Here is a 27,500-nt window from a genome sequence, read left to right on the forward strand (position 1 = left end):
ATAACCGTATATGCTCAGGCATCCCGCGTCCCTCAGTGTCACTTATGATAGAGTACACTTCACTTATATTGGAATACACTTCACATTCGGTGTTACACTTTATATGTAATGTCACACAACTGTTGTGACGTCACTGATTCAGCAGGCCTAAATGCCACTTTCCCTTGTTATATATTATATTTTTCCTTTCTGCTTTTGCTTATTAATTATTTCACTCTCACTGTATGGTGCCCCACAATTCACTTGTTATCCAATCTCTCGAAATTCTTGAACACCTGCTTCCACACTCACTTGAATCTTTGTATATTTGAATCTGTGTAGCAACAGAAGCCTACTATCCACTAACGGTTTGACACTTTGAAATATTAAAGATTTCAGGCTTCCTCTCGACTTTTTTTAACTAATAACTCTGGTTATCACTCGTAGGATTGTTCACTGACGTTGTCACTACCGCTGATTACTGCTAACAGTTGTTGCACGCCTTAAAAACCACTAAATCTCGGAGCCTTGTGACCCACGTCTGCTGACTGACTGTGTGTGTGTGTGTGTGTGTGTGTGTGTGTGTGTGTGTGTGTGTGTGTGTGTTTGAATACGTGCGTATGTATGTGTACTTACTAATTTGCACTTACCTATTTGTAGTTGAAGGAGTCGAGTCTCAGCTCCTGGCCCTACCTCTCTGCTGGCTGCTACTGGATTCACTTTCTCCTGATTTCAAGAGTCTGTTCAAGAGTCTGTTTAAAGCTGTATATGGTTCTCGTATATGGATCATTCTGACTATTCTGGGACAAAAGCAATGTTTCCTAACATCCCAGTGATTCTTTTTTCTTTTTTTTTTTAACTTTCTATGTGCTTCCCCGAGTACCTGTTGCACACAATGCAAACATCCTGTCGCTTTCTAACCTTTCAGTTCCTCTCAGTATTTTCTATATCGCTGACATGTCACGTCCAGTAATGTCATCGGGTATAGGTCCTTCAGCCTCTATACGTAATTCTTCTCCCTTAGCTCCAGGACTGTCTCGATGCAAACCTCTGCATTCTTTCTAGTTTCCTGACATGCTTTATTTAGCGTGAGATCCGTACTGGTGAGTCGCTGAGTTTGGGGTTAACGATGATCAGCTTCCATGGGTGAGACTGACATCGGATTTGCTTGGGTTCGAATGGAAATTGTGTGTGTGTGTGTGTGTGTGTGTGTGTGTGTGTGTGTGTGCTCGCGCTAGAGACAATCTCCCAATCTTCACATACTCCCTCCCAAGCCACACACACACACACACACACACACACACACACACACACAAACACAACTTTCATTCGAACCCAAGCAAATCCAATGTCAGTTTCACCCTTGGAAGCTGACCATCGTTGACCCCAAACTCAGCGACTCACCTCCAAATCACACCTCATCACAATTCGTATAATCGCAATAACCAGCGTTATTATCCGAATTAGCGTTGCGGATAAGAGGAAAAGAAAGGAGTGGACGTAAAGGGGTGGGAGGGGAAGAGGAGGAGGAGAAGGAGGAGGAGGAGGAGGAGGTTGGCCGTAATTACAGTAAATATCACGTAAGACGTAAATAACTACGCTAACCGGCCTGCCAGTCGCAACTCACACGCTAAGTAGAGAGTATCGGCAGATATCCGGAGTCTTCGTGTCATCTCCCTCACGCGGATTTGCGGGCCAGAGCCTCGAGATGCCGGCCGCGATAATAACAATTTTCGACTCTGTAACGCGCTCAACGAAGAAATTATTGGGCCCTGAAAATGTGCTCGTTACAGGCGCCCGGACGAGCAAATTATTGGCCCCGAAAATATGCTTGTTCGAGGCGGGGGCATCAGGTGTAATTATCGCTCAAGTGGGGGAGGTTGTTTGCGATGCCCTGGTGAGGCTCTGATCTCAGTCCCTCCACCACCTCCGACCACGTCGTGAAGATGCCAGAGACCAGGCAGGGAGATAGGGGGGAAGGAGGTCGAGGGAGATGTGTGGGAGAGAGAGAGAGAGAGAGAGAGAGAGAGAATCTTCATAACTCTGTAAGTAGAAAGCCAAATGATAGAGAAGCAAAAGTCAGGAGGAAGCAAGAGAGTGAACAAGTGCGCATTACAAACAGTAGGAAGAAATGTAGCGAGAAGAAGACACCAGCAAAAATAAATGCAGAAGTATATGCGAAGTAAATTATTAATGAAGTTGAAAGAGACAGAACTGAAGAAACACGAAGAACACTCGAATAACATGAAAATATAAATATTCATGAAAACTGACATGTATTGCTCACGTTGCGTTTTGTATTTAAAGATTATGAAACCGAAGAGGCACCAGCAGAAACTGCTGGTATTTACCTAGGAATATACTATGCAGTGAACCTTTATTTTGTATAAACTGGGAGAAACTTCGGGTCTGGTAGCCAAGCAGATACTTAAAAATATAACGGGTCATCATCTGATCTAAAACTCGTAACATGAGTTACTGGCCAGTTTCCTGAGGAATGAAACACAGCCATTATTATGTATGAGGACGATAATCAGGAGAGAGTGATGAAGCATTTAGAGATAATTAGCTTCCTAAACAATAACCAGCATTAGCTTAGAGATGGCAAATTTTGTCTTACAAACTTGTTAGTTATTTACCAAATAGCAGAAATGAGACAGGAGAGAAAGGGCGGAGGATGGAATGCATATTCTTGGACTGCAAGAAGGCAATTGCAGCTGTATCTCACAAAAGAATGGGACTAAAACTTAAGGAACAGGCAGGAATAACAAGGAAGGCAATACAGTGAATCAGTAGTGAATGCCCGAGATGCATGAGAATGGGAAAATGCAACAAGGTTCTTCAATGAGCGGCATTACGGACAGTGCTCTTTACGGTATACATGAATGACATAACAGAAGAGCCAGAGTCAGATATACCCCTGTCTGCAGATGTTAAATTAACTGGGAGAGTACAAATCCATGAGTATAAGAAAATGTTCAAATGGACCTGGACGAACTGAAAGTTTGATCAGACAAGTTTCTACTACAATTCAACCAAGACAAATGCAAGATTATGAAAATTAGGGAAGGTGTAAGAAAATCGGAAACTGAGAATAATTCGGTAAACAGAGATTGTAACCCTTACTCAGGGTGAAAGATCTAAGGGTAAGCACAGTGTCGAGAGGAGCACATCAACTGAATAACCTAGGCAGTGAACGCTTGTTTAGCAAATCTTCAGGAACCTCAACAAAGAATCAGAGCCCTATATGCGACATTTGTCAGGAGCATCTTGGAGTCTGCAGCACCAGCATGGGACCCTCTCACCTGATAAAGTATGTAAGAAACCTAAGAACATGCAGAGGCATGCAGTGATACTAGTACCAGAGCCAAGTGGAATGAGCTATGAGAAGAGGCGAAAGTAACTGAACTTAACGACTTTCAAAGTTAAAAGAATTAAGGAAAAACATGATAAAGACAAGAAAAAAATATTGAAAGGACTTGACTAGGTGAATAGAGACAGACCGACCAATCAGAATGACCTCATCTTCTGATTACACCACAACGCAGGGGATAAGACGTGAGCTTCAACAGGCTTCTTTTTTTTAGAACCTGCAAAGTGTTCCTAATTTCCTTAAGAGTGAGTGTCTTAACATCAGTAACATCAGGAATATCTTCTCTTATCTACATTTCCTCAACACTTTCATACACAATTGCACAAGTAGAGCCGTTAAAATTCTAATAAATCAAAGTAGATAGAAATAGCAAAGATTTTATTTATCTCTCCCAATTTCAATGTTTTTGGCAACACTTCCAGATTACTCGGCAAAATCAACTCTAACATCGTTAACTTCAACTTCATTCCTATAAACGTCCTTACAAATATTCCACCCAAGAAGAAGAAAAAATAAAGAGAATATACCATTCTCTGCAAAAACTGCGACAATATCTATGTGAATGAGATGGAGAGAGATTTAGATAAATATTAAAAAACACACAATCGCCATATAAATAATACTAACAAAGCCTGAGTGAGTCGCCTCAGTAAACACAACCAATACATGGATTCGTCTAAGGCTAGATTCGTTATTCTAGAAGAAGACAAAGACATAAGAAAATGCCTAGAATAAACTCTTATCTAAGTTACTAACATCATCATGCACAGAATCAGTGAAATTTCTCAACTGGCCAAACTTCAGGCACACATCTTGCTCAGACCAGACACTTGTTACATGACCTGTAAGGTCACCCATAACTTCCCTACGGTACTCACTACACATATATTTCAGTATTAACTCTCATGTTCTCTCTATACTTTAATAAGCTTTTTCTTTAAGGAAAAGTTGTCCAAACTGTTTTTACGTCATGTTAAACAATCTCTAATACTATATGCCTATTACGTTCAAAGTTTCCTTAGGTTTGCCACGGCAGGATTAATCTTCGTAGGCCCCCAAGATAGGTCTATAGATAAAAATACGCATTATGTAAAATGTATCAAGGACGAATTTAAAGGTCTTATGAGATAATTTTATTCAACAATTTATTTATTAAGTTTAAAAGGTCAGTTTTTTTCCACATCTTTGACATTTGTGATTTTTTTTTTTTTTACATGAAATCTTTCTGTAGGCCGTCGACATTCCAACCACTGTACACAAAGTACAACTCAGCCCTGAGTATCGGTGCTGTTAGGGTATATTAGGTTAGAACAGATCGATAGGCTAGGTTACAAAGGATTATGTTATTAGATTAGGTTAGAACTGAATAAGTTGGGTTAGATTACGTTAGGTCTGGATAGGTTAAATTCAGTCAGCGTAAATTAACAAGCAGAAAATAATGCTGAAAGAAGATCCCACAAAATTCGTAAATATCTTAACGGCGAGTGTGTTCTCTGGATGGATGAGCGGCTGAGTAAACACGGATACACTTTATGATCCATCAACCCAGCATCGTCAGAGAACGTTGGTTTTACAGTGTAATTAAAGAGCGTTGAAAAAGCAATGTTGTCACTTTGCCACAACTCTGGCAAAGTCACAACATTGGAGTATGAAATTTGTCCGTGTTAATCACATCCTGTGAACATATTACCTGGTGAGGCATTCGTGAATTATTGTTTGGCCTTCTTTTAGAATCAGTCAGTTTGGTTACTGTAGGTTAACTAAACCTAACCTAACCAGGTTCTTCTCTCCTCCACCCTCATCAGGTTTAGTTCTTAAAGTCTCTCTCTTCACAGCTCATACTCTTTGGTCCTGGGATTAGACTTGTTACAAATCGCTGCAACTTCTTCACTCTCTTGATATGGTGTAACAGGTGTGGGCTCCACGGTGGCGCTGCACACTTCAAGATGAGCCTGACAAATGATGTAAATAGAGCCACGAATGACGTTTTGTTAACATTCCTGAAAGCTGATTGCAAATTCGCTAAACGAGCATTCACTCGAGTATTTGCTAGGGATGAGCACTATCTCCAACCCTAGGTCTTCCTCATTAAGAAAGGTTTGCCGTCCCTGTCCACTGAGCCAATTCTAAATTTCTGGTTTTCTTTCACCTTCTAGAATTTTAATATAATTACATTTGTTGGGGTTGAATTCGAGTAGCCACTTATCCGACTGGTCATGCAGTTTATTTGCAGATTTTTTTTTTTTGTCTTCATCGGTTTTATTCTCATTAATTTTACAACATCTGCCAATGGGGTATATCAGACTGCTACTTCTGGTATGTAATTCACACATATCAGAAACAGTACTTGTTCCAGTACTGATCCTTGTGGAACCCCATCAGATACACGTGTGTGTGTGTGTGTGTGTGTGTGTGTGTGTGTGTGTGTGTGTGTGTGTACTCACCTAATTGTGGTTGCAGGGGTCGAATTATAGCTCCTGGCTCCTGTGTGTTTGTGTGTGTGTCTGCACAGTGTGTAAATGTGTGTATACCTGTGTATATACAAATTTATGCCCCACCTTCCGGTCAGTGACACTTGATAAATATGTCTGAGTACCGTGTCTGACAGCGAGTTAAGTTTCATAAGCACCGCTATACACGTCCTCACACAGCAACAAACATCTCGTATAAAACTATAACACATTATACAACTCTCACAGACAATGCTCTATAAATTCCAGTGCATACACGTACGCTCTCCTAGCAAAGACATTTTTTTTATTTAAGTTTACGATGGTGTTGAAGGTCATTCGCATAATATATATATATATATATATATATATATATATATATATATATATATATATATATATATATATATATATATATATATATATATATATATATATATATATATATATATACAAACATGAGCAAGCATTTTATTAGCTTTAATAAGTTATAAGTGGAAACTTACCGTGTGTGTTGTGTGGGTACTGCTGCAGCGTGGGTGTGTGGGCGGGGTTGTGGGTGTAGTAACGAGCTCTGTTCTCACGCCCACTTGAGTCTAAGGAGGTGAAGAAGCCATCCACCTCCTCTGGGGGGAGCAGCGCCCCCTGTTGCCCCCCGGCGTGATGACTGACAACTATCCCACTCAGGGGATGTTGCTCCTCCACGTTCATGGGCGTGTGGGCATCCATGGGCGTGTGGGCGTCTAGGGCGCCCTCGTGGGTCACCTCGTCCTTGAGGGGCATGCCAGAGTGCCCCTCCTCCATTGGGGGGTGGGCGCCCGTGCCTCCATCTGTGTACCAACCTGACCCGTCTTCCTCCATAGTGAGGCCACCAGTTGTAAGGAACGCTTCCTCCTCCTGTTCTCCCCTCCTCCTCCTCCTCCTCCTCCTCCTCCTCCTCCTCCTTCTCTTCCCTCCTTCCCACCTCTCAAAAGCACTCTACAAACTTCATGTTTTTCCAAAACCCTTATCACCAGTGATCAATAATGCCTCAGAAGGGTCTCAGTGTCCTACGCTATTCACGATCACTGGCTTGCTGGCGAATTTTAATTTCTAGTTCAAAGTCATTTTTTTTTAGTTCTGCGTCTTCTCTTCACTAAATTTCACTAAATTTGATGTCTATTTACTCTTTCTTTTTCCTAGTTTAAGTTTTCCTCTTCTCTTCTATTTTTTAATCACCAGGAAAAATTTTCTGCATTTCGGGTTAGACACTAATGGCGTCTCCCTCATGGGCAAGTCTTCTGTATATTTACCTTTCAATTTGTCTATGTTTTTTTTTCACTTTTATCACAGTTTTTTGGACACTCGGCAGATACAGCAACACAAATTTTTGTTGGGTAACTCGTAAAAAAAAAGAGTTCTATATTATCGTTTTACACTAACTCATCAGAGAGGACCTTGGAACGTTTGTTTTCCATGGTGGCACGGGCGTGCAGGCACACCTTGTCTCGTGTGGGCGTGCAGGCGGGCGTTGACTCGCGTGTGGGCGTGGCAGCTACAAGAACAGCAACAACAACAACACCAGCAGCAGCAGCAGAGGTCGTGGACACCTCACGGGCGGGTGACCGTTAAGTGTTATCTTGGGCGTTATCTGCAACACAAAGATGTTGATGAGGTTCACCAGCTTCCCGCTACCTTACCGCTTATCTTAGCCACTGCCGCTACGTCTACGCTACTAAGCATAGCCCTACAAAGTTAAGCACGACATTACTTCACTAAGTACAGCGTTACAGTGCTAAACCCACCGCTACTGCCCCACTAAAACCCACCACCACTACTCCACTAAAACCAACCATCAGTGCTTCACTAAGCCCACACTCACTACCTTTCCGCATCTCATCAGAAATCTCAACCAGTAGTTAATAAGTCAGTGCATATACTCAGAGGTGTACGTACACAGAGTGGTGTATATCTCTCGATGTGTACATTAAGAATTTAATCCCTACTTTAGAGTTTAAATATCGTTGATGTTAATTTTCAAGTGGAAAGCGGCCTTATGAACCTTCTCTATGTGGTCAATAAACTTTAAGCCTATCAGACTAATTTAACAAATCATAAAATATATTTTGAGAGATGTATATACTAAGATTCTTTTCATCTAGAGTATATGGTTAAAAATATTGTCTGAAGATAACATACAGGTTACATGATGCTTCAGTAATAACATCTGTAGCCAATAGGCCTTAGACCTAGCCGGATGCATAAAGCATACAGATGACAGTATTAAAATAAAATGTTGCAGAGCTTGATAAATCTAACAGAAAGAAACGTTATCCTAGTTTATTCTGCAATGTGTTTGTGTCTTCAACTTAACTAACTAGCGTAACAGATATTGGATCGAAATTCTGGGCCATCATGCAGAAGCCAGTAATATACATATTGTTGTAAACTGTTGGGTGAGAATGGGAGGAGGAGATTGGTGGGGGACTAGTTGAAGGTAGGTTGGGGAAGGTGTAGGTGAAGTGGAGGAAGGGGAAAGTGGAGGTGTGGCGGAGGGAGGGAAGTAGGGCAGGAGAGGTAGAGAATGTGGGGATGGGGGTGCAGACGAGGTGGGGAATGAGAAGCGGAGGTGTGGCAAAGGTAGGGCGGAGGTCGGGCGGAAGAAGCAGAGGTGGGGTTGAAGGTGGGGCTAACGTTGGCTGGTTTGTTTCCGCTAAAATGTGGTGAAATATGGCGTTACGCTACGTGTTTATCAGAGCGAAGAAAACTGTCCAGAGTGTTAATGTTGTGACTAACATAGCGGCTATAAGATGGTTCTTCAGATTCCATTTGTCTCTCCACGAAGAAACTATAATAAATATCTCGGTTGAGCTAAGAAATATTAAAAGTAAAAAGAAGGAAGAAGAAAAAGGTTCTACCGAGGTAGAGTGACCCGAGAAAGAAGAAACACTTTCATCATCACTCACTCTATTACTGTCTTTCCAGAGACGCGCCTATACTACAGTTCAGATGCTCTTCCGCACTGCAAATATCCCCTACAGTTCCTTCCGGGTGCAAGCACTGTACTTCCCACCTCCAGGACTTACTAACCGGTTTCCCTGAATCCCTTCATAAATAAGTATTACCGTGCTCACACTCCAACAGCATGTCAAATCATAAAAACCAATTGCCTCCACTCACTGTATTAATAATAATTGGAAAACGAGTCTGCGAAATTATTTTTCTGCTCTTCATTCTTCCTTTATGATAATTTATTCTTCCTTTTGTTTATCAAATTCTGTTCTGACATCCTCATCACAATATACATAACAAACATTTGATTTAAACAAATGGACAGGTGGATTACAGTTCATTGTATACGAACTGTAGTCCAGCTATTTTCGTAAGTTGATGTACAACCTATAGCGGATGTACAGAATGACATCACACAGAGGAAACTCTACCCTCCCTCTCCCTTCATCCATCTCCCTCTGCCTCCTTGTTTCTCTTCCTCTCTCTCCCTATCTCCCTCTGCCTCCTTGTTTCTCTTCCTCTCTCTCCCTCTTCCCTCTAGTGATCCAATTTCCTACCCAAAGGATGTTGTAACATCACAGCTCAAAGCTGTGTGGTCCACTATGTGTTCTGAAGTTGATGAAATTAACCTTTGTTCTCTGGTCTCGTAGGAGACTCGGGGCCCGTACTCGAGCCTCATTAGAAGAATGGCCCTTTTCTCTAACATCGTATGAGAACCAGTGGCTTTGTTCTCTAGCACCTTAAGAGGACACGTGGCCTTGTTCTCTAGCACTGGTGAAGGACGAGTGGCCCTGTTATCTAGAACCGTAGAAGGACGAGTGGCCCTGTTATCTAATACCGTAGGAGGGCGAGTCGCTCTGTTATCTAGCACCGTAGGAGGATGAGTGGCCTTGTTCTCTAGCACCATAGGAGGATGAGTGGCCTTGTTCTTTAGCACCGTAGCAGAACGAGTGGCCCTGTTCTCTAGCACCGTAGAAAGACCGTAGGAGGACGAATGGTCTTGTTCTCTAGCACCGTAGGAAGACATATGGCTCTGTTATCTAGCACTGTAGGAAGACATATGGCCCTGTTATCTAGCACCGTAGGAAGACATATGGCCCTGTTATCTAGCACCGTAGGCGGATGAATGGTCCTGTTGTCTAGCACTGTAAGATAGCGAGTTACACACTGTACCCGCCCATCTACGGGACTTCCCGTACAAGGGCGGGTGACGGGAACACTGCCTAAAAATTTCTTCATATAAAACATTTAGACACATCAACAGTGTGCTGCTGTCCTACTCTCTTTGATAATTGCATTTAAAGAAGGAGAAAAGTCGGGAAGGAAGGATGTTTTAACTTTTGGAGCGACCCTCTGCTTTCTCGTATCAACCCTAATTACCTTCCATTCTCCAGTCTCGTTATTGCGTGAAACTCACGGGTTTAGCGCTTCTCTAACTAAAGCTAGTTATGCTTTTTATCGCATTCTATGAATTATGATGATTTTGCTACATAAGACATGAATTCTGTCTGCCTGAACTAAGAGACTTCAGTTAGGCAATGGGGATATCGTCAACATTCGAAGATTTTGTTCCAACAGAATTGGAGTTACTATCACTTGGGAATGTCAGTCTCTGAAGATTCTTGCACAGTGAGAGGGTTGGTGAGTACAGCATGTGCCGAATGTATCAACTCTTTGTGACAGTGTATCCACTGTTTATTCGGTGTTTTATACTTGAGATTTCTGCTATATAACTTGGCATTCCCAATGAGATGTTATTTGTAAATAGGAATTGTATGGGGTTGGTTATAGTTCTTCCTTGAGAACCCCTTTTCGATTTGGAAGAGTAGCAGAACGTATCTTCAATAGGGCCCTCTTGCTGTGCCCTCTGAAAAGGACGCAACAAATATTATGTATGCATATTGTTTTTTTTTCATATAATTTTATATTACTGAGTTTTTCGCTACATCTCTCATTATGCTCGTTGAAGGAGAGTTATGACTAGCTGCCAATGCTGCTAACTACCTGCTGCTTATTTCGCAGTTCGTGCCAGGCTCAAGCTGAACCTGTTGGCCCTGCTTCTCGCTCTCTCTCGGTGTTCCTGGTGACGGTAACACCTCCATCTCTGTTCTGTCTGGGAGAGCGCTGTTCTCCTCAGCTCGTGTTATATAGACTCAGTGTTTGGTAAAGTATGTCTCCGATGGTGAGCAGGGACATACATCTCGTAATTCTGTGCAACTCAGTTCATGGAGCATTATTTAGACTTAGTGATATTTGACGTTTTCAGAGGTTGTGTGTCGTTGAGACACTATATCTTTGGTCCCAAGTTCAACTCTCGACCTACATTGTTTTGGTATCTGTGTACTATCATAGTCGGGAATTTGGAATTCCTGAACTCAGTTTCAGTAATAAACGAGTTTCATGCCTTTGTGAAGGATCTGCTGAAGGTCCACAGTTAGGGCCGTTTTGTTCTTGATTCCTTGCCTGACTCTGTGCTGTTCACCGCTGCTTCGAACATTAATGCTGATTGGTGAATGGGTCATCATACTGTTCAAGCAAGTTGTTTGATTGCCTCGATGGTCCAGAAGTTACCTTATTTAGGGAGTTCTTGTTGTCAGTCACGTTCTATGTCGAGGTAATCCTAGCACATACACAAACACATATACTTACACACCCTCAAGTTATTTATTTTGAAGTCTAGTACTTATGAGTACATCTTATCATAGCAACGTGCCAAACGGTACATATAAAGAGTAGTACAGTATTTTATCAAATGTGCCCACAGCACCATACGATTATATGTACAGAATAACTATGATACATAAGTATACTAAGTTATACTACAAGATTTGAGAAGGAGCTTATCGCCTGAATTATTCATGGACTAGAATAGCCTCTGATAAACTGTTACAAAACCAGAAACATGCCAGATTCTAGAGGGGGATAAATAAGTTGACCTGGTATTCTCTGGAGATATCTTCACTTAACAGATGTCGCATTCTGTAACACTTCTTAAGTTTCCAGTGATGAGGCATATAAAGAAATTGTTATATATCCCTTGTTTCTTGTTTACATGACCAAAAGTCTCTAATGATTGGTAGCAATATCGAGAAAGGAATTAATAAAATTTCCAGCAGTTTCCAGTGTGGGGGTTGCTAAATGGGGGCCACTTGTGGGGTTCTTTATTTTCCCAAGAGTGGATAAAAAAATTATATATATGTCATTTTGTCAAGCTCTGTGCAAGTTCACTTGCAGTGCACGTTGCAACAGAGCGCTGTAGCGTAAAAGAAGATTAAATCCTTGATTGAATTCTGCAGGTTCTTACATGACACTTGTAAAATATAGTAATCACGGGAGTGATAAAAACATCCATCGTACATTTGAAAACATCCAAGTTGATAATTTCAAGTTATTCGAAGGGACAATTCATTAGCTCAACCACTACATCCGTTGCATTTGTTGGACACTTTTTTGCAGACTTCGAAGCACTTCTCTTTTGAGCGCCCCTTCAGAGTCGATGTGGAATCGCATCCAGTGAAGACCATACACAGAAGCAGAAAGAGCTATACTTCGCTCAGGTCGGGAGACATCTGTCAGGTCCCTGGTGTTGATGATGTTTTGTGATTTCCCTATTCTATGCTAACAATGATGTGTTTCCGTTGAATCGAAAGATGTCGTCGTCACTGACTCATTGTTTCTCTGTGTCCTCTCATGAATAGACAGTCAACCTCTGGTATATTGTTTCCCCAGTAACCAGCATGACAAATTGTCTTAGAAAGTGATCTTAAAAAATCATGTTGGCAAAAGGCACAAAGCTTATATAATGGTATTACAACCCAGGAACTAAAAGGACTGTTATCCTGGGTATAAAGGGAGCAAAATAAACACAGCCGAAAATTTTGACTTATATTATCCTTCACCAAGTATAAACAGCAGTATGTACACTATATACACTATGTACAGCAATAGGTATTAGTGCATGCCACGGTAATCAAGGCAGAATTGGAACCTATAGAATGCAGACTGCCGTGCTTCAACCAGCTCTCGAATGGATGAAAACGTGAGTGGTGACCCCGCCACCTCAAAAATTGCCAGATCCACCTTCTCGTTGGCTGAACCTAGATACTGATCTGACGATGGGGCCCCATCGTCCGACCCTTAGCATCTGGTTCCCTGATTGGGTAGGTAGCCTTTTAATGAGGGTGTGCACATGCGCAGAATAAAGGTTACGTACTCTTTGCATGCCACAAATGGCCTTTATTAATGACGTTTTGCTTGACTCTTCACGTCACCACGTTCACTATATATACGCACATCCTCTCTTCCCAGGTGCATCTCCTTGTGACTTGATAAATCGCACCTTGTGGGCGATACATTGTCAATAAAAGAATGCATTGTACTGCTTTTAGGGTTTTGATCCATCATGTTAATATTTTATACCATTTCTCTCCATGCTGGCAAGTCTGGTAGCTTCTTAGTCCCCTGACAGTTTCTTCCGGTATGTGTTTGAGGCAATAAAGTCTCCACCCATTATAGCTTCTCTGTTATTGCTTTAGTTTCGCCATACAAAAAAGCGTCATTTTCCTGGCTCTGTTTAAGAGAAATAATACACTACACTGAATACATTTTTTTCCATTCTCATTGTCTTAGACATATATGGAGATACATGTTTCTTCATCGTTTTTTCCTTAATTACAGTCACACGAAGTTCGTGGTTAACGTTCATGATTTTTCCATCCCCCATTTTTTAACGATATGAGTTTTATTGAAAATGTTGAATGCAGATAAACATATTTCTGCTGTCTAAGAGATGTTTGGAATAACCAAAATTCACCTAGACCATTACATTGATATCTATACTCTCTGATAATGCATTTGCGATTAGTTCGTCCCTCTGTTGTAACGAACAACGAGAGTTTGTGTAAAAAAAAAAAAAAATTCTTTCTTCCAGCTGGACTGGTCTACCAGCTGAGGTAATTAGTTTAAATTCCTGGTCTCACTAGTTACCTGACTGGATGTGACAGGTTGTCTGCTCCTTCCCCGCCCATCCCAGCCCCAACCTCCCCACTCCTCTCTCACCCTCTCCGTCTCATTTAGCCCTTCTTGTAAGATTCGTCGCAATCTTGTTCTACGCACGTAGTGAGAGAAAGAGGGAGAGGGAGAGGGAGAGGGAGAGAGAGAGAGAGAGAGAGAGAGAGAGAGAGAGAGAGAGAGAGAGAGAGAGAGAGAGAGAGAGAGAGAGAGAGAGAGAGAGAGAGAGAGAGAGAGAGAGAGAGAGAGAGAGAGAGAAAGAGAGATAGAGAGAGAAATCCTTAACTTAACCTTGTCAAACCCTGTGTAAAGAGAGAGAGAGAGAGAGAGAGAGAGAGAGAGAGAGAGAGAAGTATACAACTCAGCATATGTGTCTCAGAATTTGTGCAATATTTATGGATTCCATCACACACTGAATCACTCTTTCATAATAAAATTGATAATGAAAATGCAGAATATAACTCTGGTATGTCTGTTCAATATCAGAAACAATATTAGGGGAGAAGTAACAAATGAAAGTGAATGTCACAAGAAAGCAGTTACAAGCTTCAAATGATCTATTACACACAATAAGATGAACTTAGAAAAGTAAATTTATGGAGCAACTTGCGATGTGAACAGACTAACTGATGTTGTAATATCTATGCATACGCTTGGTTACAATACTATTTCTAACAGCTCGGCAGACACACAGATGATCACACTGTATGCAAAATATGTGGCCAGCCTGATGATTGCTTTCTATAACGCTATGTGCTTAATTGTTCACTTGATATAGTATGATAACTTCTGTGAATATCAGGGTATTTTATTTATGAAAATATGATCTTAGACGTGTTAAACACGTATCTTAAATTTGTTTGCAATAGATAAGAGAAGTGAAGATATCAGTCGAGATTTACTTCTGTTAACCCTTATTTGGCCTAGTTCCTAGGTCTTTTGTGCATCCATATTTTCTTGCGTTACCCTCTGCAAGATGGATATGGGATGCACAGTAAATTAGCCGCTTCTGAGGCAAAATCTAGTCTAAAACAATCTTCTCAGAATTTGGATTTGTCTTGTGTTTTTTTTTTCACTGTTAGTTGTTATGATACAGTGCCACCCCTTCCTGTCTTCCTCTCTGCCTTCCTCTTTTCTTTCTTCCTGTCCCCTTTTCTTCATCTCTTCCACCTTCCCAGCTTCCCTTCCTCATGCTCTACATACCTTTACCCTCTCTTAGTCTCATCCGTTTACAGTCCAATTCAGCTATTCTCCCTGCCTCTTGTTTTCTTTTCTACTTCTCAGGCTTATAACGCTTCTGAATTATAATATACTAATGCATATGTGTGTAGTTAGATATCTTATGACATCCATATTCCTATTTTCCCGCTCATTACCTTTCTATCTCCTATCTATAATGTCTCTTCTGGGTGGATACAAAAATTCATTTTCTCCTGTGTATGGGATAGACTATCCTGAAAGTAACTCCAGCGATGCTTGAAGGAAGCCTTTGAGGATCCCGTAGCTGATAAAGCCTTGCTGGAATACTCGATGATATTCTCATTGCCCTACTGACGTCTTCCAACTCAGGCTGACAAAATTTAACACCTTGTATGAGCCCCATATTGTGTAACTTAATATGACTGGGAAATATAGCTTTTTGTTCCCAAATGTGTAACAGTCATATAAAATAGGGTAGCAGCACATTGCTGATTCAATTTTTTTTATAATTAAAAATCTTTCCTTCTCTCTCTCTCTCTCTCTCTCTCTCTCTCTCTCTCTCTCTCTCTCTCTCTCTCTCTCTCTCTCTCTCTCTCTCTTTGCCTCCTTCCCTCCATCCCTCTCTATTAACTCTTATCCATCCCACTCTGCATCCTTTTCCTCCTTTCCTCTCTGGTGATGACACCAGTGGTAGTGATGACTGTGGCGCCCTCATTAGTGTGTTGTCTTGGTGTTGGATGTGTTGGTGTTGCGGATCATGCCACTCAGACGAGTAATGAGTTGATGTAGTGACGGATGGATGGATGGGGGATGGATGGAGGGTGGAAGGGAAGAGTGGGATGGAGGGACGGAGGGAGGGAGGAGTGAATGCGTATCATGGAAGAGATGTTTTAACGATATGGGAATTGTGATGATAAGATACGGATGTGAGAAAAGAGAGAGAGAGAGAGAGAGAGAGAGAGAGAGAGAGAGAGAGAGAGAGAGAGAGAGAGAGAGAGAGAGAGAGAGAGAGAGAGAAAGAGAGAGAGAGAGAGGAATGTCTCCAGCACAGTGTCGTTAGAATAATCTCTCTCTCTCTCAAAAAAAAAAAAAAAAAAAAACGAAACAGGCTAATGTAGATATTATGGTGACAAAAGCGGCCCTAAAGAACGTAGATGCGTATCAGAGATCGTAGTGTGTTTTAGAGGGCACGGGAGAGGAACAAGTAGCGAGGGAGAACAACCTTCCCTAATGGGATTGACGGTAATTAGGTTAGTGCTGCTGTAATTGGTAACTGGTGTGTGTGTGTGTGTGTGTGTGTGTGTGTGTGTGTGTGTGTGTGTGTGTGTGTGTGTGTGTGTGTGTGTGTGTGTGTGTGTGTGTGTGTGTGTGTTTGAAATTGGGTTAAGGGGAGCACTTGTAATTTGGGGTTTGATAAGAATGTGCTGTCAGAATGAGCGCAACAGGTGAGTATGTGTGGGCTCTTACCAATTTGTTCTTACCTATTTGTGGTTGCAGAGGTCGATTCATAGCTCCTGGCTGCTCCTCTTTGCTGATCGTTACTAGGTCCACTCTCTCCCTGCTCCATGAGTTTTATCATACTTCTTCTTAAAGCTATGTATGGATCCTACCTCCACTTCATCACTCTCCATACTGTTCCACTTTCTGACAACTCTATGACTAAAGAAGTACTTCCTAACATCCCTGTGACTCATCTGAGTCTTCAACTTCCAGCTCTGATTCTTTGTTTCTGCGCGTTTGACCAGTTGTGGATTCCATAATTGTGCTGCATACTCCAATATGGGCCTGACGTACATGGTGTACAGTGTCGTGAATGACTCCTTACTTAGATTTCGAAATGCTATTCTCAGGTTTGCCAGACGCCCATATGCTGCAGCAGTTATTTGATTGATGTACTCCTCAGGAGATGTGCTCGGTATGATGATCACCCCAAGATCTTTTTCCTTGAATGATTTTTGCAGCCTTTGACCTCTTAGGCTGTACTCCGTCTGCTGTCTTATTGTCCTTCCCCAGGCTTCAAAACTTTGTACTTGGTGGGGTTAAACTCCATGAGCCATTTGTCGGACCAGGCTTGCATCCTGTCAACATGCCCTTGTAGGTTTACATGATTCTCGTCCACTTGTATTCTCAGTAGCTTTACATCGTCTGCGAACAGAGACACCTCTGAATTTATCCTTTCTGTCGCATCATTCACATATACAAGAAACAGAACCGGACAAAGGACTGACCTTTTGGAACCCCACTCGACACAAGCACACACTCTGTCTCCTCGTCTCGTACCGCGACACACGTTGTTTCCTTCTTGTCAGGTATACCCTGATCCACTGCAGTACTTTCCATCCTATTCCTGCCTGCTCCTCTAGCTTTTCAGCCAGTCTCTTGCGTGGTAATGTGTCGAAAAACTTCTTACAGTTCAAGAAGATGCAGTCTACCCATCTCTCTCTCTCCTGTCTTACTTCTGTTACCCTGTCGTAGAAGTCCAATAAGTTTGTGAAGCAGGATTTCACATTCTTGAAGCCGTGCTAGTTGTCATTTATGAGCTTGTTCCTTTCTAGGTGCTCTACCACTCTTCTGATAATCTTCTCCATAACTTTACATACTATACATGTCAGCGGCACTTGTCTGTAATTTAGTGCCGCCTGTCTATCCCCTTTCTTAAAAATCGGGATTACATTTGCTGTCTTTCACACCTCAGGCAATTGCCCTGTTTTGATAGAGTTATTGAAGATTCTTGTTAGTGGCACACACAGTACATCAGCTCCCTCTCTCAGGACCCAAGAAGAGATACTATCTGGGTCCACCGCCGTCGAGGTGTCTAGTTACCCCTAGCAGTTTCTTCACCTCCTCCTCTGTTGTGTGCAGAGTGTCCAGCACTTGCTAGTGCGACCTACTACCTCGATTTGCTGGAAGCCACTGTCTCCACTGTGAACACCTCTCTGAAACGTGAGCCGAGATCCTCACATACTTCCTGGTCGTTCCCTGTTAGCTCCCCCTCCTTCCTTCCTCAGCCTGATCACTTGGTCATTGTTGCTTTCCTCTTGATCTGGCTATATAACAACTATGGGTCAGATTTTGCTTTTGATGCTTCTCTCTTTATTCTTGCATATTCATTTCTGGCTCATCGGCTCAACTCGCTGTTTTCCTGGGTCCTTTGCGTTCTATACTTTTTCCATGCTCTAGCACACTCGTCGTTGGGTCTACAGCAAAGTGAATCTGGTTTTTATACACCACAACACATCACCTCATTTTCACACATCATTGAAGAAAATCACTACAATTAAACAAACGGTTATTATAGAAATTCATAAGTATTTGAATTAATGGAAGTGATAATAATAACAACATACACACGCCACCTTATTCCTCCTTGCATTTTAATAAATGGTTATCGTAGAATTTTATAAGTACTATTTACATTAATAGTAGTGAAAATAATAATAGCTACTCATGGAGGAATAAGGGATCCTTTAAGAAGGGTAACTATCCCTGAGAGAAGAATAATGAACACTGAGAGGTTAAGGATACCTAGATCTAAAAGAAGGATGATTCATCCTGAGAAGGAGGATGATTCACCATTTGAAAGGGATAAATAACTTTGAGAGAAGGATTATTAATACTAAGAGAATGTGAGGATAATTAGTTCTGATAAGAGAGCTGTGAATCGACCCCTGCAACCACAATTAGGTGAGTACACACTAACACACACACACAAACACACACACACATACACACACACACACACACACACACACACACACACACACACACACACACACACACACAACCTGACGACACTGGAGGACAGGAGAGATAGGGGGGACATGATAACGACATACAAAATACTGAGAGGAATTGACAAGGTGGACAAAGACAGGATGTTCCAGAGATTGGACACAGTAACAAGGGGACACAGTTGGAAGCTGAAGACACAGATGAATCACAGGGATGTTAGGAAGTATTTCTTCAGCCACAGAGTAGTCAGTAAGTGGAATAGTTTGGGAAGCGATGTAGTGGAGGCAGGATCCATACATAGCTTTAAGCAGAGGTATGATAAAGCTCACGGCTCAGGGAGAGTGACCTAGTAGCGATCAGTGAAGAGGCGGGGCCAGGAGCTCGGACTCGACCCCCGCAACCTCAACTAGGTGAGTACAACTAGGTGAGTACACACACACACACACACACACACACACACACACACACACACACACACACACACACACACTTGAAAGGACAGGGGGAAATTAAATTGCTACTCAAAAGAATTTTCTACCATATTACTCTAACTATAACCATGGCCCGAAAGAAAGACTTTCCAGAGATACTGAGAGAATGTAAATAAAGAATTTCCAGAGATATTTAAAAAAAAAATAGCAGTAAAAAAAATCTAGAGAAATTACAGAACCGGCAATACAGATCGTCCGGAAATACTACAAAACTGGAAGTAAAGAATTTCCAGAGGTACAGGCAGGCCCCACCTTAGAGCACTTCACTTTACAGCACTTTGCATTACAGTGCTTCGTTTTACAGCTCTTCACCTGACAGTGCTTTACTTTACAGCGTTTCATTAACGTAGCGGTTTTCAGGTATACCCATTCTTCATATAGTCAGACATCCTACAATATATATATTCACCGCTCATTACTTAAGAACGAAAATATTTGAAGGTTAGTAATGTGTGTGTGTATCGTAGATGATTTTTTTAGATCTAGCTCTACTGCTCACTAATATATGATAGTGTAAACATGTTGTCAGGCTTTTACATGAATTTGAAAGTGAAAAAAAAAAACTTAAGTTCCACTTTACAGTGATTTCCTCTTTGCAGCTGTAGCCTGGAACCTAACCTGCTGTATAAGTGGGGCCCTGCTGTACTCTGCAACTGGAAGTAAATAATTTCCAGAAATAATGAAATGTGTGTAGTAAAGTGTTTCAAAATACACTCTCCCCCACCCCCCACCACCCAAAAAAAAAGAGGAAATTCAAGAATTTCCAGATACTACAGAACTGGATTTGAAGAATTCTTAAACAATAAAAGTGGAACTGTAAAAACTATTTTTGCTGTCTTGTCTGGGTGTACCTGTCAATGACAGATATCACCTGCTTGAGTGAATGACAAACATCTCCCTGAGTGAAAGATAGATATCACCTGCCTGAGTGAAAGATACATATCACCTGCCTGAGTGAATGACAGATATCTCCATGAGTGAAAACAAATATCACCTGTCTGAGTGAAAGAGAGATATCACCTGTCTGAATGAATGACAGATATCATCTCCCTGAGTGAATGACAGACATCTTCCTGATTGAATGACAGATGTCACCTGCATAAGTCAATGACAGATATTAACCTCCCTGAGTGAATGACATGTCACCTCTGCGAATGAATGAAGTGACTGCACTTCACTAAGTGAATTGCGTCACCCCTTCGAGTGAATGAACTCACAGGTAATCAACGCATGAGTGAAAAATTTCACATCAAATAAAAAAACTGCGCAGAAACACAGATTTTTAATGGAACGAATCTGTTATATATATATATATATATATATATATATATATATATATATATATATATATATATATATATATATATATATATATATATATATATATATATATATATATATATATTAAGATTGCATATTCTCATATAAATTTTTTTTTAACTTTCATGTAGCTAAGTTTTCAACAATACATGTCATTCATTTATCGAATTTACTGTTTCGTGATACTGTCTGTAAGTTACGAAAGAAATACTTGGGAAGAGGACGAGAATAAGAGGCAGTCTGGACGATGAGGTGAACAGAAAGTAAAAAAAAAAAAAAGACTGAGAACTTCAAGGCCTTCTTGGAGGAATGTGACTCTTCGACATTCTTCTGAAATGATGAACGTAAAGAGTGTTGGGCCGTCTTGTGAGGTAATGGCTGGTGGGGGGGGGAATGTTCTCTTGTTCTCACTCTCTCTCTCTCTCTCTCTCTCTCGTAAAGTACACACACACACGCACACACACACACACACACTAGCTGAGGTGACCAAAAGGGCCAACGTGAGCAGGACAAAGCTGGCGGTCATCAGTGACTTTAACCACAAGGATACTGACTGGGAGAACCTAGAACCACACGAGGGATTCAATAACGTGGAGCGCTTGAGATGCTGGAAGCGTTAATGGAGAACTTCATCCACCAACATATTAGGGATACATCCCAAGAGCGTCGAGAGGACAAACCAGCAAGGCTGGACCTTGTATTCACCATGATTAGTTCTGACAAAAGGGATATTACATATGAAAGGCCCCTTGGCGGTAGCGATAACAATCCTGATTTTCGATTACCTTGTCGAATTAATAGTGGAGAGTGAAACAGCAGAAGAAAGTGAGAAGCCACACTTCATAAGAGGGATTATACAGGCATGAGGCAATTTCTGTATGAGGTGCAAAGTAAAAGAAAGCTACAGGGAATGACAGTTAATGATCTGATTGAGTATTTGGCCAGAATGTGCAGGGAGGCGGAGACGTTCGTACCCAGGAGCAATAGAAACATGAGTAGAGAGGCCAAATGTGTTAGAGCATGGATAAAGTATAGAAGGAGAAAAAATTAAGGAAAACAAGGAGATGAGCCGAAGAACCAGAAATGAGTATGCGTGAATAAGGAGGGAGACTCAACGGCAATTTGTGGAAGATATAGCATAGAAGCTAAATCCAAACCAAAATTGTTATATAGCCACATCAGGAGGAAGATAACAGTCAGGGACCAGGTAATCAGGCTGAGGAAAAAAGATGGGGAGCTCACAAGAAAGGGCCAGAAAGTTTGTGAAGAGCTCGGCATGAGATTTAGGAAGGTATTTTCAGGGAAGATAGAAAGATTACCAGCAAACCGAAGCATTAGAGTGCACCGGAGAGGAGGTGAATCAGCTGTTATGTGAGCTAGATACCTCAAAGGCGGTAGGACCAATTAATATCTCTCCGTGGGTCCTGAGAGAAGAAGCAGAGGCACTGTATGTGCCATTACCAACAAGTCTAACGAATCATGGCAACTGCCAGAGGTGTGGAACACAGCAAATATAATTCAAAGTTTAAAGAATGGAGACAGACATGCAACGTTAAACTACAGACCATAGATCAGTGTCACTGACATGTATAGTATGTCAAGTTATGAGGACGATTATCAGTGGTGGAGCACCTTGAAAGGAGTAGGTTCCTACATAACAACCAACATGGCTTCAGGGATGGAAAATCCTGTCACAAACCTACTGGAATTCTTCGAAAAAATAACAGAAGACAAGACAAAGGGATGGGTAGATTACATTTTCTTGGACTATAAGAAGTGTTTTGACACAGTACCCCACAAAAAACTGGTACAAAAGATAGAGGAGCAGGCAGAAATAACAGGAAAAACGCTGCAATTAATCAGGGAATGCCTCTCAGGAAGGAAAGAATTAATGATTGTCTGTGACGAGGTGTCCGAAAGGGTGCATGCGTCGAGTGGGGTTCCTCAAGGGTCAGTCCTAGGGCCAGTGCTGTTTCTTAAACACATGAATGACATGACGGAAAGGAGAGAGTCAGAGGTATCCCTGTTCCAAGACGATGTGAGAATACAAGCGGACCAGGACCAGTTATGGATAGAGACAGGCTGCAGGCCTCGTCTGACAAATGCCTCCTGGAGTTTAACCACACCAAGTGTAAAACTATGAAGCTTAGGGAAGGACAAAGAAGACCGCAGGCGGAGTGCAGGCCCGGGAGGTAAAAACTTTAAACCTTACTCATGGAGAAGAACCTTGGGGTAAGTATCACATCGAGCATGCCCCCTGAAGCGCACATCAATCAAATAACTGCTACAGCAAATAGTCAAACATATCAAGAAATTGGAGGAAGTGAGAGGTTTACGACAAGAATAGTCCCGTATCTAAGGGGCATATGCTATAAGAGGTTAAGGGTACTCATCCTGATGAGACAGGAAGACTAGGGGGGATATGATAACGACATACAAAATAATGAGAGGAAGTGATAAGGTGAACAAGGACAGAATGCTACAAAGATGGAAAAAAAACAAAAAGGTACAGTTGGAAGCTGAAAAATTAGATGAGTCACAGGAATGTTAGGAAGTAATTTTTCAGCTTAGAGTTGTCAGGAAGCAGCAGCAGCAGCAGCAGTACCAGATGCAGGAGCAGCAGCAGTAATACCACCAGCAGGAGCAACAGTACCAATATCAGCAGCAGCAAGTGCCAACAGCAGCAATACAAGCAGAACCAACAACAGCAACAGTAGGAACAGCAGCAGCACCAACAGATGCAGTAGCGGCAGTACCAAAAACTGCACTAACAACACCGACAGCAGCATCAAAGCACCAGTAAAAGGAGCAGCAGCAGTTCCAGTACCAATAGCTGCAACAGCAGCCGTAGAAACAACAGCAGCAGCAACAACGACAACAACAGAAACAACAGCAGGAGCAGCAGTAGTAACAAGAGCAACAGGAGTAACAACAGCAGCAACAGCAGGAGCAACACCTCCTCCACCACCACCACCACCACCACCAACAACAACAACAACAACAACAACAACAACAGGCCCGACCTCCTGGACTCGGGAGGATTCATGAAAAACAAATACTTGTGATGATGATAATGATGATGATACTTGTGATGATGATAATGATGATACTTGTGATGATGATAATGATGATATTTGGGATGATAATGATGATGATACTTGTGATGATGATAATGATGATGATACTTGGGATAATAATGATGATGATACTTGTGATGATAATGATGATGATACTTGTGATGATGATAATGATGATATTTGTGATGATGATGATGATAATACTTGTGATGATGATAGCAACACTATCACTACCAATATTATTACTACTACTAGTACTGCTAGTTACTATTATTTCCATCTTAACTACTACTGCTGCTAGTACTACCACTATTACTATTTTACTTAATATATAAAAAATAATTATAATATTATTTATTAAGGTATAAAGTTACAATTGTTGAAATGTATGAAATTACCAATTGTCTGTGCATTTACGATAATAATAATAATAATAATAATAATAATAATAATAATAATAATAATAATAATAATAATAATAATAACAATAATAATAATAATAATAATAATAAAATTAATAACAATAATATAAAAATAATGATCAGATTAATAATAATAATAATTGAAATAATAATAATAATAATAATAATATAACAATATTTTACTATTATTATTATTGTTATTATTATTATTATTATTGGGAAGCGCTAAATCAGTAAGGAGGGCCAGACTGCCTGGGCAGTTTCAAAACTGTTTCAGAGCATATTTACACTCGTTATTCATAATGTCTTTTGCATATTTAAGATTCTCGGAACTAGTAAAGTAACATCAGCCAAGTAATAATATCAGCAAAACAGATGGTGGCTGGGGCCGGAAGGCGACACTCGGGTGTCGACATACGTACTAGAGATCAAGACGTTGTTTCAACCGAGGTTTCCTTCAGCACTGAGCTTAATCATGTCTTCAGATAGTTCAGTCCTGGAGATTTGTTGTGCATTATGTGTGTTTGGACTCTTAAGTGTTTTTAGTCGCCTGTAATGTGATTATTAACGTTATACACGTCCACCAGAGGTCATAGAACTAACTACCAGCACTATCACCAGATGTCCTAGTACTAACTACCAGCATTATCACCAGAGGTCCTAGCACTAACTACCAGCATTATCACCAGAGGTCCTAGCACTAACTACCAGCATTATCACCAGAGGTCCTAGCACTAACTACCAGCACTATCACCAGAGTTCCTAGCACTAACTACTAGTATTATCACCAGAGGTCTTAGCACTAACTATCAGCACTATCTTCTGGCACTACCCACCATCATAGTTCATAAATTGAGCTGAGGCAGAAGTGTGTAATAAGAGAGAACTGGTCTCTCAGAGCACGGCACGCGCCTTCAACACACTCCACCGAGGGAACACACGCGAAAAATAATTTCTTCTCCCGACTCGCTTCGCTAATGCTGCCGCCGCTACTGCTGCTGCTGCTGCTGCTGCCGCCGCTACTGCCGCTGCAGTCGCCGCCGCCGCAGCCACCGGAAATTAACCATTGGGGCGATGAGCAAATGACAGGCATTACAGTAAAGCGAGAGTAAGTACATAACACCCACTTTACCGTTGCGCCCGAGAACACACACACACACACACACACACACACACACACACACACACACACACACACACACACACACACACACACAAACACACACACACACACACTTACCATTGCACATTATCCGCTGTGTCTACAATTAGCTTCTTCCTGCATTCTGGTAACTGTCCCTCGTAACTGCTGATCACCCGAATTCCTTGTGGCACTGTGCCTTGTGTACATCAGTCACTGCATAAACTGCATCACTGTACACCTTCTGGTATTGTCCCTTGTATCTAGCATTCACTGTATATTTTGTTGCACTTCTCCTTTTTGTAAGCAGTTGGCACTGTACACCTGGTGGCACTGTCCACGAAATTAGCAATCAGTGTTTTCTCGCGGCACTGCACTGTAGTTTCTCACTGGCGGATACTGTTACATCGCCCCATAGTTCTTCATAACCAGTGGTCACTGCATATCTTGAAACAGTCCCTTGCGTCGAGAGGTCACTGTTCCTTGTCACGGCGGTCACTGCTCGCCTGGTGGCACTGTCCGACACCGCTTGACCCGAACTGATTTACTGAGGGCCCTTGAAGCTTTTACGAATATTTTGCCTCCGCGTTCGTAAGTGCTCTTGCGCGAGCGGCATCACACGGAACTATCGCATCTATTACCACCTGCCACACGCGTTGTAAGTCCGTGTGGCTCGGTTGGGGGGGGAGAGGGAGGGGTGCTGGGGTCAACAGCGTTGGGGAGGGAAGGGAAGGGTGGGGGAGGCTCTTCACTAGAGTGGGAGGAGGGGTTGGAGGGCCGTCCGGAAGGTTGTGGGATGGAGGTCTGGTGTGTTCTTCGGGAGGTTGGGGTCACCGTGACACTTGGAATTAAGCCCTCAGGAGCACCTGACCCCCCCACATGACGGTAACCTCGCCGCACTTCAACTTTCGGGAAGACGCTGGAGCCCAGAGAACGAAACCCCTGACGTTCCTTGACCCGAACCACTTTGACAAAAACGCGTTCAGCAGCCGAAAGACTTGGTGGTCGGTGCGGCGCTGGCCGCCACAAGACAGCACTACCGGGCTCCTCCTCTTAACATCAGCCGCTCCCTCCTCCTCCTCCCAGCTCCATAGGAGGCCATACTGGCTAGTGCGGTGTTTGTTTTGTTTGGTAATAATGAGAGAGGAGGTTATCACAGCGTGGAGATGGCAGATAACCTGCTTTCTGATAACACTATCTTCACCACCCCATCGAGGCCACGCCAGCTCCGCCTAGTGGCAGTAGCACGAACCATACAAGAAGCCGCGGCCCCAGCGCCATCTCTCCTCATTTTAATTTCGATTCTCTACGTAATTGTGAGTAATAAGTGGCAGAGGCGGCTTGCAGGGAGTGCTGGAGTGAGGTGAAGGTGTCACGCCACAGTATTGTTATTTTTTTAATACCTCCGTTTTTTTTTTCTTGCCGAGTTTCCCATTCTCCCGCCATGTGTGGACTCCGCCCACCAGCGATAAGATCTGTGATTGGCGGGCGCGGCAGGGGGTGGGCCGAGCATGCGCCGCAACCAGCCAATCACAGCGCCAGTTGCCACCAGATGAGAACGATAAGGACACAAGCGCACTGCAATTAGAAATAACAATTTGATAAAGTAGTGCTCATCATTTTCACATTGCTTCATCTTGCTTTGATAGATAACCTGCAACGTTGCATCGAGTCACAGCTACGTCTAGATGGCAACGATGACCGAAAAACTATGAAAAAAAGCCGATGAGTGAGAAAACACTCCCGGAGCGCGATTGTATCTCCACAAACTGTTCAACTCGCAAAGGCTCACATGCAAATTGGTGAGCTTAGAGAAAGTACATGTGTTAGGCTGGAGCCCAGACGCTCTGCTAGAGCACTAGTTTATGCATGTTAGCTGCGAGGCCAAGCAAGAAGGAGAAGAGCAGCTCGGGGAAGGCTTATGGGCAGAGAAAGATGATACTCTTGTTTTGTTGTCCTTACGTCCAGTTGTCTTGTTATAGTGAGTGCTTCCAGAGGAGTGCTTGCCAGTGTGATGTGTGTGTGTGTGTGTGTGTGTGTGTGTGTGTGTGTGTGTGTGTGTGTGTGTGTGTGTGTGTGTGTGTGTGTGTGCATGGGTGCATGTGTGTGCTCACCTAAGTGTGCTTGCAGTAGTCGAACCATAGCTCCTGGCCTCTCTTCTTAATATATAGAGTGGCTTCACTGATTTCGGACCTCCAGCGTCCATCGTACCTATTCTTGAAACATTATATGGTGCTGCGTCCACCACCTCATCGTCTAGATCGTTCCTCTTACTCAATACCGTGAGGCTGAAAAAATAATTCCTATTATTTCT

General features: G+C 42.2%; 1 protein-coding gene across 2 annotated transcripts in view; it reads right to left on the reverse strand.

The window, feature by feature from the left end:
• LOC128686535 (GATA-binding factor C) overlaps nucleotides 1-26,541 on the reverse strand; it is a 339,721-nt gene extending 313,180 nt beyond the window's left edge. The window contains exons 1-2 of one of the 2 annotated variants that reach the window (XM_070084232.1): nucleotides 25,286-26,541; nucleotides 6,309-7,432 (exon numbers count right to left, since the gene is read on the reverse strand). In XM_070084232.1, the coding sequence (XP_069940333.1) occupies nucleotides 6,309-6,663 (355 nt within the window). In that variant the 5' untranslated portion in view covers nucleotides 6,664-7,432; nucleotides 25,286-26,541. The remainder of the gene's footprint in view (nucleotides 1-6,308; nucleotides 7,433-25,285) is intronic. The other variant, XM_070084233.1, reaches the window with a different exon arrangement.
• Between the last annotated feature and the right edge of the window lie 959 nt (nucleotides 26,542-27,500).

Source organism: Cherax quadricarinatus, chromosome 12 (assembly GCF_038502225.1).
Source record: "Cherax quadricarinatus isolate ZL_2023a chromosome 12, ASM3850222v1, whole genome shotgun sequence".
Classification (NCBI taxonomy): Eukaryota; Metazoa; Arthropoda; class Malacostraca; order Decapoda; family Parastacidae; genus Cherax; species Cherax quadricarinatus.